The 17,117-nt window shown below is 40.0% G+C and overlaps 1 protein-coding gene across 7 annotated transcripts in view; it reads left to right on the plus strand.

Moving 5' to 3' along the window:
• Positions 1–17,117, plus strand: part of EML4 (EMAP like 4) — a 257,086-nt gene that overhangs the window by 195,340 nt on the left and 44,629 nt on the right. For all 7 annotated transcript variants that reach the window (XM_073339049.2, XM_078852282.1, XM_073339047.2 and 4 more), the window contains 6 exons: positions 1,907–2,056; positions 3,464–3,533; positions 4,953–5,063; positions 10,137–10,232; positions 14,791–14,925; positions 15,143–15,278. In XM_073339049.2, the coding sequence (XP_073195150.1) occupies positions 1,907–2,056; positions 3,464–3,533; positions 4,953–5,063; positions 10,137–10,232; positions 14,791–14,925; positions 15,143–15,278 (698 nt within the window). The remainder of the gene's footprint in view (positions 1–1,906; positions 2,057–3,463; positions 3,534–4,952; positions 5,064–10,136; positions 10,233–14,790; positions 14,926–15,142; positions 15,279–17,117) is intronic.

Here is a 17,117-nt window from a genome sequence, read left to right on the forward strand (position 1 = left end):
CCATGGGGGTGTTCTGCACCCACCAGCAGCTCCCCGCCCTGCCCCCCAGCTCACCTCCGCCTCCTCTCCTGAGTGCACTGCGTCCCGCTTCTCGCCCCTCCCTCCCAGTGCTTGCCGCCACGAAACAGCTGTCTCACGCGGCAAGTGCTGGGAGGGAGGGGGGGAGGGGGAACGCAGTGTGCTCAGGGAATAGGCGGGGCTGGCATGGAGATTTGGGGAGGGGTCCGATGGGGCCGGGAGGGAGCAAAGTTGGGGTGGGACTTTGGGGAAGGGGTTGGAATAGGGGCAGGGAACGGGCGGGGAAGGGGTGGAGTTGGGGCAGGGCCAGGGCAGGGGGGGTGTGAACACCCACCGGTGCCAGGGAAAGTTGGCGCCTATGACTGCAATAAAAAAATAGCAGTACCAAGTTTCAGAGACCGAGTCAATTCACTCAGGCGCAAGTGGCTTTGGCTGTGGGGCTAAAAATTGCAGTGTAGATATACAGGCTCAGGCTGGAGCCCAGTCTCTGAGGCTACATCTACACTACAGCCGGGATCAACGCTCTGAGATCGATCCACCAGTGGTCGATTTAGCAGGTCTAGTGAAGACCCACCAAATCGACAGCAGATCGCTCCCTAGTCGACCCCTGTACTCTACCCCCGACGAGAAGATAAGGTAAGTAGACAGGAGAGTTTCTGCCGTTGACCCCTTGCGGCGTAGACCCCATGGTAACTCAACCTAAGGTACGTCGATTCCAGCAGCGTTACTCATGTAGCTGGAGTTGTGTAGCATAGGTAGACCTACCATGGTAGTGGAGATGTAGCCTGAGACTCACCTCTGGGTTTCCCAAGCCTGAACATCTACACTGCAATTTTTAGCCTGACAGTCCAAGCCCTGACAGCCCAAGTCAGCTCACCTGGGCTAGCTATGGCTGTGCCATGGGTCTTTTATTGCAGTGTATTCTCCCTACTTTCCTGTGGGATACCAGGTGCTGAGGTGGGAAGTTGTCATTGACAGCAGGGTGATAGTGGGGAAGGTATTTTAGTAAATCTGTTTTTAAGGTTTTATAGATGTTATTTTATATTCTGGTAAAGTTAGTGTTTGTAATTGTAAGTAATGAGCCTAAGGATTGAAACGGGAGCAGATAGGTACATTAAATAAACATAACCTCCTTACACAGGACACCAAGCAGCTATATGGTAACTAGGTTTAAGCACTACTGAACTAGGTTGGATTTGAAATCGGTAAAGGCTCTGTATCCACTGATCAGCATGGGTCCCTCCCCCCTCCACCATATCTCCCACACCCCTCAACTTAATATGGATTGGGTAAATGTACCTATCTAGTCCTATCTTGTTCTTTGGTCTTATTTTTAACGACCTTTTTATATTTAAATTTCCATTTCCCAAATGGTGGAGCTGCTTTGCAGTATCTTGCCTTTTTCTGAGGAGCATTTGGAATTTTCACACACTTGTTTTAAGAGGCCCAGTGGAACTGATACACTTGTACTCTGGAATGCAAAAGTACAAAGTCTGCTGTCTGACGCAATTCTGTTGCTGTGAAACACGTTAAGGCGGTACAGTGAGTGCTCTTATTACCTAATGAAATTTCACATTTACACTTTATAAACTGACACTGTTTCATGCTTCATACTTCTGCATATTTTTATGTATGCTTTCTTTTTCTGTTAATGGGAACAACTGACAGCATATTGGTTTCCTGAACTCTTCTGCATGTGCAATATTTTTTGTTAAAGCTACATATTGGTGCAAATGTAATGCTCCTTGATGAGGATAATGTCTGGTTCAGAGGTTCACAAGGGAAATTAAAAAGGAAAAGGTATTAACATTTGAGAACTCCACAGGGAAGCCTTTCTAAACTGATCCTCATACGCTATTTTATTTAAAACCTTGACTTTTTAAAAAAGATATGGGTATCGTGGAAGAGATTGTCGAGCCAACGTATATCTCCTTCCTACCGGGGAAATAGTATATTTCATAGCATCAATAGTGGTATTATTTAACTATGAAGAGAGAACTCAGCGACACTACTTGGGTCATACAGACTGTGTTAAATGGTTGGTATATAACAACTGGTTATAAATGCCTGCTTGTGTGACTATACCATAATTTATTGTGATACAACTTCATATTCATTTAATATCCTCCAACTGAAGGGGCATTTGTTGCTTTATTATTATTTTGTCATCTTTGTCATTTTTATTATTTTCCATCACAGCAGTGCTTGGAGGCCCTGATTAGAGCTCCACTGTATTAAGCACTGTACAAACACATGACAACAAGACAGTCCCTGCCTCAGAGAGTTTAGTCTTGGATTTAAACAGAAAGTGATGGGAATACACAGATGTGGGGGAGCAGTGTACTAGAGGCAGGAATAGCAGCATAAACTAGTCAGAATACTGGTCAGAGTTGTCATCAGCCCAGCCAAAGCCAGGTGGGAGTGATTTGCAGACATTATGTCAAAGGTAGGTTTTAAGGAGGATTTACAAAAGTATGAAGTTGGGTAGTGGCTTTGCAAACTTTGAAAGGGGGTTATTCCTAAGGATTAATGGATAGCCTGGGAGTCAGCACAAAGATGCTCATGTGGAAAGCAGGCAGTCAAGGCCAGTATCCTTAGCAGAAGAAAGGCAATGGTTGACTTTAATTAGATGTTCTATTGGAGAAGTAATGTAGGTTTATCTGGTGGAAGGCCATAAAGGTGAGAAGGATGTTCGATGTGTTGGTGAAGTGGTCTTTCTGTCTGTACAGACAACAAAATATATTGTCTAGACCCTTATTGTTTTGTGACTTATTTACTGTAATCACTTCCTATGGCCTTGATGCCTCCAATCTTGCCCCCTTTACATTCAGTCACGATGTTGTGCTGGACTGATTTTCCTGATCCATTATTCTGACCACATCAACCCTCTGTTTGCCTTCCTCCACTGACTCACTCATCTTACAGATGTTACAGAGAAAGTGGATGAGAACTAAGTCAAAGATGACACCCAGATTATTGGCCTCAGATTCAGGCAGTATGCTTTCAAATTACAGTATCTGGGGTGTTTTACACCTGCTAGAAAGCAATATAACATGCACATGAACAAACAGTGGCTTATACCAATTTATCCTTCTACACTAAGGATTTTCACCAGTGTGGCTATCTTTAGATAACACATACCTGAAGTAGTATGACTCAAAAATTGTCAAGACTGTATCATTGAAAGTCTGTGGGACTTATGATCCTAAGTTAAGTCATTTTTGAAAATAAAACGTAGGCTCCTAAGTCACTTAAGCACTTTAGAAAATTTTACCCAAAATCTTTTCTTTGCTCCTGTGTGCATATTTTGTGTGAAACGTCTGTTCACACAGATAAAAGGACTACAAAATTGCATCTCACTTTGAAGAGCTGTAATGGCAAAAGCAGGGCATTAGAATGTGGAATATCCCTAACAAATATCTTCCATGTTGACATTATTTCTTAGCCTTGCAGTTCATCCAGACAAAATTAGGATTGCCACAGGACAGCTAGCTGGAGTGGATAAAGATGGAAGGGTGAGTAATAGAGCTGCTGAGGAATAGTATCTTGTTTGAAAATCAGGATAAAACATACATACTTCATTCTTTTCATCCCTCGATCCTCTATTTATGATTTGTGTGTGTGTTACATTTAGATAAATATTTATTTTTCCTGTTTTTAAGGTGATTGTGAATTCCTCTAGCATAAGAAAATGAATACAAATCAAGTACACAACTGCACATTATAAAGAGCAGAAGTTTATAAAGCCTTTTTTCGTGTGGTATGCATCACATATTTCTGCTTCTCTTTCCCACACAAATGTGGAATTTGCAATCCGTGCAAGAGGGCCATAGGATTTCCACACTTATTCTAGTCAGTCTTCTCCCCAAGGGAAAGAGATTCTGACTCAAACTAGAGGCCCCCATGTACTCTTATGGCCTCAAGGAAAAGGAAACCTGACTTCATGAGCTATGCAAGACTTGAGGGTTTGGCAAGCTGTACAGTAAGTTCACCCAGCTGAGTGAGAGTACCCATAACCAGTCCTGCGTATGGCTGTTAAACTGGTCTGTTGGAATTTAAATGATCAGTTCATCTTTACTGAGTTAATATAGCTAGTATGACATACAGTAGAATTTTATAATGAACGTGGTCCAAGTAGTAGATGCACTGTAAATAAGACCAATACTTAGACTTTGCAATTCATCCCATTTTGCTGCAAAGAATAATTGTAATTTTATTGTTGGTATTGTTTACAGTTAAGATTTCCATTGCACGGCTGTTGAAGTAATCCTTTTAGAATTGTTTTCTGTCAACATCATGATTTATTATCTTTTTGTGGTGAATACTGACTTTATTCTTAAGCTATACTAAGCCATCGTGGGCTGTGGCCTTGTCAAATATGTGAAATCAAGCAGGTTTGGGCCTGGATATCACTTGGATGGAACATCACCATGGAAAAAGCTGCAGCAGGAAGCGGGGTGTAGGTGATTCAGTCCTGTCTAACCTGAGTCAGTTCTGAAGCATTAACCTGATTCAATGCTAGGATGCACTGCATGGCACTGCATGTGCCATTTTTGGTATGAGATAAAACCCAGGTCGTGTGTGTGTGTGTGATCAGGATATTGGCCAAATTTCAGCTTAGGTATTTTACATTTTGCCCTGCATTTTAAATTGGACAACGCTGCTCTGTTTCCATCCCAGAGGTGATAGGTAAAGCAGTCGCTATACAGAAGTCTGTAAATCTTGCCTAGAATCCTTTGAGATTAAAGGTGCTATATAAATGTAAGGTGTTAATGTATAATTATTTATCTTCACTTCAGTCAATATTTACTTTACAGGTCAATAATTCGTGGTGTTGACATCAACAGAAGTCAGTATCTGCTTAATGTAAGATTAAATCTGCATGTGACATTTTAGCCTTCAGTAACAGTTTTTATCAAATTGCTTTTACTTAGCCTTTGCAGCCCCATGTTAGAGTATGGGACTCAGTGAGCCTGATGACACAGCAGGTTATTGGCCTCGGCACTTTCGAGCGTGGAGTGGGGTGTCTGGATTTTTCAAAAGCAGTAAGAAAAAAATTGCATTTTTTTAATAATTTACCATACTGTATGTAAGTCAGACAGAAACACCTGTAGGTGTTATATGTACTGTGGTTTTCTAGCTGAACTATCTTGGGACTGAAGCATGTTTGGAAAGTTAAATACATTGCATTAAAACAACTTAGGGCAATGAAAATAGTTCTAGGAAAACCCCCAGAAAGTTACACATGTAAAATAGTGGCAGCAGAATAGTACAACCAATAAACAGTTTACGAGAAATACGTAGAATAGAAATTGAGAAGGCCGTACTGCATTTCTGTTTCAACACATGTTGAAAGATTTGTTTGTTAGGAAGTTCATGAAGATGAATCTTGGCAAGTTCTGATGCAAAGTATTTATTTTCTCTCTGCGTCGTACTAGAGTTTCATCCTAGGACAGGAAACAACAAACCCCTTGCTTGCACTTCCGTCTGCTTAAGAAATAATGTCTTATCAGCTCCTCTTAATGGCAAGCATAAAGGTTTTAAAAATTTAGACCAAATACGAGCAATCTTGTTATCTAGGTCATCAAAAGCTTGTGACCAGAAAAATTGTTAGTAACTTTATCAAGCTGTTTCATTTTGTTAATTTTGACTATTATATAAAACAAATATAGATTTTGCTAAAATCATTTGTCCAGCCTGCCCTGCATTTTTTAATGGAAAAAGTCTTATCAAATCTGCTGAATATGGAGAAAATATTAAACTCTGGAATATGTTTCATTTCAAAATCATAATTTTGCTTCCCATAAGATTTGCCAGATATGCATACATTAATCGTTAGTTTCCTTTAAGTACACCCACCCTGAAAAATTTGTCCCAAGCAGTGATTCTCACATGGATATTGACCCCACTGGTTGAGAATCAAATACAGTATAATTCTGTGCCCTGTAGATGGGGAAATGAAGGGGAATAGAAGATGTTGCTGTCCTGCTCAATCTGGTATCCCCTCTCCCCATCCCTTCCCACTTCAACACCATCTCTATTCATGGAAGAGGAAGCCAGCTACCATCACCTGAGGATAGAGTACAGTTGGGTTGGGAGGAGAAGGGAGAAGTGCTATCCAATAGCAGCTCCTCCTTTCTCACACTGCAGCCCATTGATCACCCAGCACCCGCATCAGGCCTCATATTGCTGCAAGCAGCTCATGGCAACCAGTCCCCACCCATCAGCAGTCCCTGCCCTGCTCTACCTCCTCTTCACCAGGCTTTTGACCCAGTGCCCCATTTGTTTCCATCAGGTTTTCCCCATCCTCAGCAATTGAAATCAGCTGTGGTTTCTTTGCAATTGCACAATTCTTTGTGACTGTAAAAGACTGTGGAATGTGGATAATTCATGGCAAGAAGCCATGCCTAGGTTTTGTATCTTAGCTGGGAAAACTCTGATAAATACTGAACTAAAAGAATCAACAACTCCCTGTTCCAAGTAACCTTTCATTCTCTCATGCCATACCTCTTCTTCAGGCAAAGGCCTGTGCAAAAATATAGACCTTTTGGTGTACCTTGCCAGATCAGTGAGGAAAGTGACTTCTAAAGTCCTGTGTCAGGGTGGTTTCTCAGCTGTAGCCAGATCTAAACAAAGTTTGAAAGGGTTTCCAGTAATCGGAAATCCAGAAAATGGAAGAATTTCCTTGTCATAATCTTCCTCAAAGAGGACATAGCAATAATTTGCCAGATTATCAATATTATGAGGCAGTTTCTTGAATAGAAGAAATAACAATTGATTGCTTGAGAGATGTTAGCACTTTGGCCTTGCTTAGGGAGGTATTGATTGTGTCTATCAAGAGTAGAGTCGATGTCCCACCAGTAGGAATGTATTTCTCAAATTGCAGCCCAAAACTTCCCAATAGCTCAGCAGAACCTTACGGAGTGAGTCTGGCTGAATCAAAGAAGCTAATCAGAGACGACTTTGTTTACTTCATAAGAAACAATTCTATATCCGGGTGAGACAAACACAATCTGATCTATAAAGTGGATAGAACATTCCTCACAGTGAGAAGGACTCATGTGGGTGTATGTAGGGGTGGATCAAATTAATCAGATGGTCTACTAACCAGAATGATGCTTTTGATCGGGACTTCCTAGATGATGATATGCTGGAGAAGAGTGTTCTTTGCTTCCATCATGGCCATGGCATAAGACTTCAAAATTCTTTGTCATGATTGATAAAATCCCAAAATGTCGTTTTTGTCATCTGCATTGTACCTCTCCCAGCATGTTTAATCTGTTGCAGATCATCTGAATACCTAAGTGAGCTGCTCAGAAGATTAGGAGGGAAGGTGTGTGTGTGAAACACCGCAGGAGTAGATGATGATAAAACATAATCAGAAAATCACGACATGCTATTAACAGTTGCCCATCTGTTGCATAATATTCTCCTCCAGAGATTTCAGAAACCTGATTGGGTCCATTAATCTCAGGGTGGCACAATAAAAAAGATTCCCTACCCGGAAGGTGGTGTTTAACCTCAAAGTAAATGAAGTTCATGCTCTTACTCTAGCCAAGTATAATCTGCACTCCTCCAGCCTCAAGTCACCAGTACTATATCTAAAATAAAATCCAGAGTGCAACCAGCTTTGTGTAAATCTGTGAACCACCTGTGACTTTTCTGTGGTTGTCAGAGGCCAGGACATCTTGAGTCAACCAAGAAGAGTCATTGTTTTCGTGGACATAATTCATCCAGGATCATTAGCCTCAGTGACTCTAAGACTAAGTTGATTCCATGGTCACATTTGGGAACTCAGCCAGGAAATCCTAGATACAGAGGGTGGGCTGTAAACAACTACTTAGTCCCATGTTTATCTTGTTCTATGACACTTACACTAGTTGACCATGTTGAAACATACCCAATTTTGAGGAGATGATCTGCGTTTAAGATTACAAGCAGTAAGCACAGCCACTCCACCACCCCAGCCAGCCTGTGCCTCAGATTGAATTTAGTATCTCTTCGGCGATATCTGGGCTAATTCTTCAGTATCACAGCAAGTTTTCAGTAATATATGCAAAGTTAGGATGTCATTCATTCCTTGTCATTAAACTGCAGAAACTGTTGTGGAAGGTCTCTGCCAACCAGTGCTCTGCATTCTGAGATTATTCCCCATTTGAAACCAGGGGCTGATATCCAATTCCAGACACCTAGTCTAGTCCTCAGTGGTTTATTCTTTCATATCTACCATTGTCCATCATTACGGCAATCGAGGGACCTAGGGCTCCAAATTACTTCTTCCCTTCAGGCCTTTCATATTATCATCCAGTTAGATCATCCATCATAATGTGGTTTTTAAATGAGCACACCTGCCATAAGTGTGTATGAATAAGGACCTCCTGGTAGGGTGCCAAAGCCATATGTAGGGCAGTAAAGATGCCATCTCCCTTTATCCCCAATTAAAAGAAAAAATCTCCCACAATTAAGAAATTAAATAAATAAAACAAGATTAAATTGGTGCTTAGTTATGCTGCTAAAATTATTATTGTTAATTATGTTTGAGCTGTGCCCTCAAGAAGTGACAAAAAAAACTTTGCTGTTAAAAAGAATAAATGTTCACCTTCCCCAGCATATTATAGAAACAAAATAGTACAGTTTAAGGCAACACCATTATTTCCTCCAGCTCGTTAGAGCACACAATTATAGCCCACAGAGCTGTATCAATGCAATTTCAATGTCATACATTCATCGCCTCTAAAAGACCTCTCTTATACCTCTAAAAGTTTTCAGTCTTATTTTCTAAGAAGTAGAGAAAATGCCATCAAAAAAATCTTAGAAGAACAGTAAGGGCCAGCATCCATTTTTGTTAGTGCCATTTTGCAGCTACAGCTTAGACCAATTAGGGCTACATTTTCAGGTTAGCCATAATAATCTAACAACACATAATTTAAAAACAAGCATTTTACATCCCAAACATAGCTGTCATATGGTGCCTTATAGGGACAATAAGCAGGAAATATCCTAGGGCCATAGTTTTCTACAGATCCCACTAATCCCAATAAGAGCAGCTCATGTAACCAAAGCAAGAATAAGGCCTCTTAGTTTAGTTTTATACACTTAGCATTCCGTTTCAAATTCACTTTTAAAGGGAAATTGTACTGTCATTTAAGGTTAAAATTTCAGCCACCTGAAAATTGTCATAATCTGTTAGTGAATGTAGGTAGGACTCTAGGAACCACATTTAAAAGAAAAAGAAGGTCCCAAATCTGTTCACCAATGGGTACTTAAATGCCTGCTTTTTATATGGTACTACAATAATACCCCCCCGCCCCCCATGTTCATTTGTAAATACTGCATATTTTTGCCCCAAGGATCCTGGGCCTGTCTTTTAAAATTTGTCCCTAACTATGTTATCATTGATTCTTTTTATTCAGTAACTTCTTGTTGTAAAACATTTAAACTGTTTACAGTATGTAAAACTTAAATGCTAAGCTGCCGCCTATTGCAGAGGGAGAACAGACATTTAAATTTGATACCTAGACATGCTCTTACTTTAATAATGTATTCTGTGCTTCAGTTTTCCTATCTGCAAAATGGAGCTTCTAACAGTTATTGCTGTGAGGTCTAAATTGGCTGTGTATACATAGCTTTGAAAATATAAAACATGATATATATGCTAAGTGTTAATATTATTGTCACAATTAAAGAAATGAACCAAGAAAGTTACATGTCCCAAATGAAACAGACAAGGAAAATATTTTCCAAATGGGAAGGGACAAGTGTGGTAGATGACAAAACATTTTGTATTTTATGCAAACAATAGGGTTAAAAAGGTATTAAAAGGTGGTGGTGAGGCGGACTTGACAATGCCTGCTTTCAAAGTCTACCAGAATACCATCTAAAGTGTGGTTCATTTGTTTATTGGGAAATGATGATAAGCTGAATTTAGATTTCACAGTTCCAAGTATAAAGGAAAATATCCAAATATATTAAACTTTTGCTTATTCACATAGACACAATATTTATTTGTGCATTCTAGTGATTTTGTAATATACTACTGCTGTGTTTGGTTTTAAATCATACCTTATCCTATTTTAAAATGTGATATGACAACACTGTCTATGGCTTTCTTTTTAAAGGATTCAGGTTCTCATTTGTGTGTGATTGATGACTCTAACGAGCACATGTTGACTGTATGGGACTGGCAGCGGAAATCAAAGGTAGCAGAGATAAAGGTAAATAGGACACTTTGCTTAAGCAAATATTCTGAGATATAATTTATACAGCACATGTGCAGTTTATTCTCATGTGGCTATCTATGTATGCATCTGGTGCACTGAGAGGCACAAATCCAAAGGCAATCTTCTATCATCCGAGAAGCCCCAGTGCATAGTATAACTCCACCACACACTATTTGTTCTTGATTTTATATATGGGGATATGAATATTTCAACATTTTTTTAAAATAAAATTTTAAAGGGTTTCAAGTATAAAGACCATTAAAAGCAAAGTGACTCCTTAAGGGGAGAAAAACTTTTTTCATTAATGCTTTTTCTCTTTGAAGTCCTGGGGAGTTTAAGGGGCCAAAGGATAAATAAAATTTGCTACTGCTTTTTGAAACTGGCACATCTAGGTGTAGCCAAAATCTACAAGTGGGAGTTCTTACTCTTACACTGTCAGCTGCCTGCTCTCTGTCAGCAGCTTTTCCATCCTCTTTGTTTGGAAGCAAGGGTCAAAAACATGAACATAAGGTAAGGATAAGTATTTTAGAGCTGACTCTATGACAGCCAGAACTGACTACTGAGAGGGATTTTCTGGCTTCCAGTTCTCCGATATTTTGATTTGCCATTTGTTTTCATGGAAACTAATGTTGCGTCATCAAAATACAGTTATGTTTGAAAATATTACTGTCCTGATTCTGGTTTCACCTTTGTTTTACACTGCTCTACTACCTCCACTGACCTCAGTGGAATTTCTTCTGTTTTATACCAGAATCAGCCCTTAAGTTTTAAAATGTTTACGATATGGTACTACAGTATTTTTCTCTTTTCTGACCCTTATCCCATTCTGAAATGTGAATGAAAAGATAATCTCTAGATGGAAGTTGCTGGCTGCCTGATGAGATGTACAATATTCAGCTATTTATAGAGCTTAAGGTCAGAATACATTATTAAATCTTCTAGTCTGACCTCCTTTACATCACAGGCCATAAAATTTCGCCCTTTTACCCTGTACTGGACCATAACTTGTGTTTGGCTGTAGCATATCTTCTGGAAAGACATCCAGTCTTCATATGAAAACATCAGCAGATGAAGAACCCATCACTTCTGTGGTTTTCAAACTGTGGGTCGGAATGTAAGACACTGGCTCGTGGCGGCTCTGGTCAGCACCGCCAACTGGGCCATTAAAAGTCCCGTCGGCGGTGCTGTTCAGCTAAGGCAGGCTAGTCCCTGCCTGTTCTGACACCGCGCTGCTTCCGGAAGCAGCCAGCAGCAGGTCCAGCTCCTAGGTGGGTGGGGGGCCACTGGGCTCCACGCGCTGCCCCCGGCCCCGAGCACCAGCTCCGCGGCCAATGGGAACTGGGGGGGGCAATGCCTGTCGGTGACAGCTGCGCTGAGCTGCTTGCATGCCTCTGCCTAGGAGCCAGACCTGCTGCTGGCCACTTCCGGGGTGCAGCGCAGTCTGTGGTGTCAGGACAGGCAGGAAACCTGTCTCTGCACCCCCGCTGTACAGCTGACTGGGAGCTGCCGGAGGTAAGCCCATGCCTGAATCCCGTGCCCCAATCCCCTACCCCAGTTCTGAGCCCCCCTTCCAAACCCAGAGCCCCTTCCTCCACCCCAAACCCCTCATCCTCAGCCTGCACCCAGAGCCCTGCCCCCATCCCACACACCAACCTCCTGCCCCAGCCCTGAGCCCCCATCTCAAACCTGGAGCCGCTTCCTGCACCCCAAATCCCTCATCCCCCAGCCCAGACCCCTGACTCCCTCCTGCACCCCAACCCTCTGCCCCAGCCCTGAGCCCCTCCCACACCCTAAACCCCTCATCCCCAGCTCCGTTGAGTCACGGGCATCAACAATTTTCTTCAACTGGATCACCAGAAAAAAAAGTTTGAAAACCACTGCTCTAGTTAGTTTTCTCCAATGATTCATCATCCTCACTGTTTGGTTTTGTTTTTTTTTTGGTTTTTTTTTAAAGTGCCTTAGTTCCTATTTGGATATGTCTGATTTCAGCTTCCAGCCATTCTGCCCAGTATGTTCTCCCCATGAAAGTACTTATACACTGTTTTCATTTTGATAAACTAAACAGATCGAGCTCTTAAAGGCTGTCACTGTATGGCATTTTTTCCACCCTTCGAATAATTTTTGTAGCTGTTTTTCTGCACCCTCTTCAGTTTTTCCTACATCCTTTTAAAATGTGGGCACCAGAACTGGAGGTCTGACCTCCATTCCTTGTTCCTAGATCTATAGCTTTACATTTGGCTGTATTAAAACACATTTTGTTTGATTGGGCCTAGCTTACCAAGTGTTCCAGATTACTATGTATGACTGCCCTTGTAACAGGGCAAGCTTCTCTCCTTCCCTCACCAACATTCTCTAGATGTCTGTGAGTTATTTGTTAACTCTGCCAAGACACCATCACAACCCCCATGCAGCATTTCTACCTACCCTGTCCTTCGCTCCTCAGCCCTTTCTCCAGGGAAAGGAAGAGGAAACAATTTTGCCAGCTGGAGAATTTGTTTCCCCTGCTCTCTGCTAGCCCTCTCTCTCTCTTTCCTTTTGCATTTCCCTCCTGTGCTTTTTAACTACCCTCCCAGCTAATGATAGGGATAGTCCTTAACACCCTCAGTCCACAGTCTGATTACGTTTACTCCATTCCTTAGTCAAGTCTTCTCTGGGGGGCAGCTAATTAGTGTGTAAGTGACGAGAGTGTTGTCACATCTGTTAGCTCTCAGGACTCTTTCACAGCCCAGTCCTTTGTGTCATCTGCAAATTTTATCACAGTGATTTTATATTTACTTCCAGACCATTGATGAAAATGTTGAATAGTGTCAGGCCTACTGCCGATCTTTGCAGAATACCATTAGAAACACCCCCGTCCAAAGATGGTTTCCCACTGACAGCTATTATTTTCAGATATATCAATTAGCCGGTTCTGAATCCATTAAACATATGTTTTATTGATATTGTTTGGTGCTAACTTTTAATCATATTTAGGCTAAACATTATTTTGTCAGGATTGATGTTAGACAAAGTGGCCTGTAGTTTCCTAGGTCATCCTTCTTACCCTTTTTGAATATTGACACAACATTAGTAGCCTTCCTGTCGTCTGGAATTTTCCTGGTATTCCAAGATTTATTAAAAATTAACATCAGCAGTTTCAAGTGTTAATTTAAAAAGACCTCTTTATATTTTATAAATGCTTTTGGTTTCTAAATTCTGTAGTACTTCAGTCCTGAAATCTGGTATCTTGAGGTGGGGGGGGTTTTTTGTTTTTTTTTCTTGGATGGTCATAATTATTTCTTGGAATGCAGGCAAGTTGTGCCCCAGAGTTTCAACTTGGGGTCTGATCCTGCAAGTTGCTGAACCATGTTCAACAGCCATTGGCTTTAATGGGAGTTAAAGGTGTTCTGCATCACTCAGGAGGTGCTCTGCACCTTTCAGGGTTGGGCCCTAAAATCTAATAGTTATAGGGTTTAAAGTTTGTGTGTGCATGTGTATACATGATTATGTATATACGTGTGTGGTTTCACATATACAGTGAAATATCATTTAAGTTACCACAGGTGTCCAACAAAAATCACTATGGTCTTCTAATGACCTTGAATAAGAATTTATTAAATACATATGGGGATAGTTGGGATACTCTCATGGGTCCTTATTCAGCAAAGTATTTAAGCATATGCTTAAGTCCCATTGAAGCCAATGCTTAAATGCACATACTTAAAGGTACGCAAAGATTTGATTAAGTGCTTTGTTGAATCTGCACCGGAGATTGCCTTCTAAAGGTATTGTCTTGTACAGGTTTCACTTAACTTGTATTAATTACTGGATAGCAAACGAGTCTTATCTGAAAAAATTGTAAAAAAATGAATCTGTTGTAAAATATCTTATTGGTAAAATGAAAGATTATTTTAAAATTAATAAAATAATAAAATTTGCTTAGCTATTACTATTCAGTAAAGGTACATCCAACTTGTGAAAAGTCCCAATCTATTTATAGTAAGAGACTATAGGGGGCTATATTTATTATCTGTGAGTTATGTAGCTTTTTCAGAGCAGGGGGGAAGAACCAAATAGAACTTTTATAGGATTTCAGAAAATGAGTGAACTTAAGCCAAGTGTATTATGATTGGCTGAGTTACCTCTATCATAAATCCATTATCCAAAACAATGAGATGCTCATATGTGTCTTGAAATCAGACAGCAGCAAGTTTTTGTTTATTTCATCCAAAAAACATCTCTTGTGTTTTTTCTTGTTTTCTTTTGCAAAAGGCATGCTTAGCGGGGGAAAGAATGCTATGCCAAAAGATCATTTCAGATTAATAAAACCTCTCTTTCTGGCTAAAAATCTTATGAAATCTTTCAGAAATGTAAAAGTCAACAGCAAACTAATATATATTCTTATCCACACAGATCTGTGTGTATGTTTTTGTATATATACATTTATACTCACAATACCCTATATACTCTTTTTTATCTGTGTAAAACTGTGTGTGTGTGTGTAAAATAGAAAATTAATATCCATCTGAATAAATATTACATTAAGCTCATGGTTTCTTCTTTGTTTCTATAGACTACAAATGAAGTTGTGCTTGCTGTAGAATTCCATCCAACTGACGCAAACACAATCATAACTTGTGGCAAATCTCACATATTTTTTTGGACCTGGAGTGGCAATTCACTAGCAAGAAAGCAAGGGATTTTTGGGGTAAGAAATATTTTTGCGCTAGGCCAGATTCATAAATTAATATAATTGGAGTCAGTGGAGTTAGCCGCTTATGCCAGGTATGAATTTGGACCACCGTCCTTATTATACGTGTTGGATGAAGAAATAAATTATGAAAACTAGAAACTATTTTTTACACATGTGGGTGTGCATGTGGCTGCACAATTACACTCTAATTTCTCTTGCTGTTCCATTTCAGAAATATGAAAAACCCAAATTTGTGCAGTGTTTGGCATTTTTGGGGAATGGAGATGTGCTCACTGGAGACTCAGGTGGGATAATGCTTATATGGAGCAAAACTACTGTAGAATCCACGCCAGGAAAAGGGCCTAAAGGTACAGTACACTCACAGTTAATTTTACAGCATGATGGTCTGCAGAAGTCATACATACAAAAGATTGTGTTAGGATGACAAATATCAAAATAAACCCGTCCATATTATGTACAGTGCTTTCTCTTGAGTTTTGCAACCGTCATTATCATGGTTGGGCTTGATGTTTAAATTCCATGCCCTGTGGTATGCAGGAGGTCAGACTAGAAGGATCATAACGGTACCTTTTGGTCGATTAATCTGATTTCTTTTTTATAAAATCGTATTGCAAAAACAAACCACGTGAAAACGTGTTAATTGGTTTCTCTTTTGTGTCAGTATGCATATGACAATGCCGTTTCACTCCCAGCTGCTGCTAGAATCATTTGTTAAAGGCAGGGAGAAGCATTCTGTTTTATCTGGGATTGCAGCCATAGAAATGTCTATAACCCTCACTAGAGTGGCAGAGCTAAAGAGGGGGAGGTGATCGCTTGACCAGAGGGTTGAACCCTTAGCAAGTGATAAGAACGATTGTCATAACATTGCACCAAGTGGAACTGGACAAAGAAATTCAGTGATATAAATGCTCCAGTCTGCAAGGGTGCCCAGCCTTTTTGACCCAAATGGCTAAATGGGCTACATGCCAGGACCCCAAGAGGTGCTTATAAGTTGCCTTATAAATTTGCATAATGATTTGTATTAAAAGTATCCATGTATGACCACACCATTTGCTTGTGTTTGTATCTTCCTTGATAGTAGCCCAATCTTAGACAGTGCTGAGCTTCCACAACTCCCATGAACATGCCCATTGACTTTACACCTTGCTGGAGCTGTTCAGCACCTTGCAGGACTGGGTCCAAAATGAATAGAAATTATTTTGTTTGAATTTCCCAGCAATAAAAATAGTGTAGTTAATCAGACTCGTCCTCACCCTATAGTTTCAGGGAGGCTCCATGGACTACATTTGGCTCTTGAGGCATGCTTTGTGAAACCTTTAAAGTCTCAAATGAATATCTGTCATACAGAAAGCTTATATTAAGAGGACCTGTATGTAAAGAAAAAAGTGTAATACAGAACTGTAGGATTTACCCAAATAATAATAGTTTCTAACTAAGCAGGTGCTCAAATCCTGACACAAAAATATACTTTAAATACCATTTGATTTGGCATTTGGATTGAACTTGTTTTTTAGGGTGAGCTTTTTGTTCCATTAAAATTAAAGAAGAAAAATGAATTGCTACTAGACATATGGAGAACTGGCACTGTTGAGCCCTCAGGTAGCTTTTAAATTCAAGGATAATTATTTTACTTGGCAGCTATTTCAAACACTCTGACTTAAACTGGTATGCCAGGAAAATAGTCATGTAAGAAGCAAATCTTTAAGTGCAAATCTATTTTTATAGGAAAATCTGTTTGTTTGTTTTTGTTTTTTTGAAACCACTAATTGAAATGGAAAAATAATTAAGAAAATATTAAATGTTTAGTTAATTTTATAACATCTGGGCAAATAGCTTTTGCCATGATCATCTTAAAAAGTTTTTGCCCATGATGGCTGGAGTATTTCATACATGTGCTTAATTGCTTTTTTTTTAGTTAGTTTACCATGTTGGATTGGTGATGAGCTTTTACCTAGACCACCTTTTTTTTTTTTTTTGGTAGGGTGTGAAACCAGATTTTAAAAACCTGGTAAATTGTGCCCTACAGACAGTTAAGTAAAGTGATATCCTCTGCTTTTCTTAATTTTTAAGAAAATATTTGAAGCTCTAGAAACTAGCCTTTTTATATTGCTTCATATCGCAGGTGGCAATTCCCATTTATTTGAGCATATGTGCTCAAAATATAGTCTTTGAGTAAATATAATAGC

The sequence above is a fragment of the Lepidochelys kempii genome, chromosome 3 (genome assembly GCF_965140285.1).
Source record: "Lepidochelys kempii isolate rLepKem1 chromosome 3, rLepKem1.hap1, whole genome shotgun sequence".
NCBI lineage: Eukaryota > Metazoa > Chordata > Testudines > Cheloniidae > Lepidochelys > Lepidochelys kempii.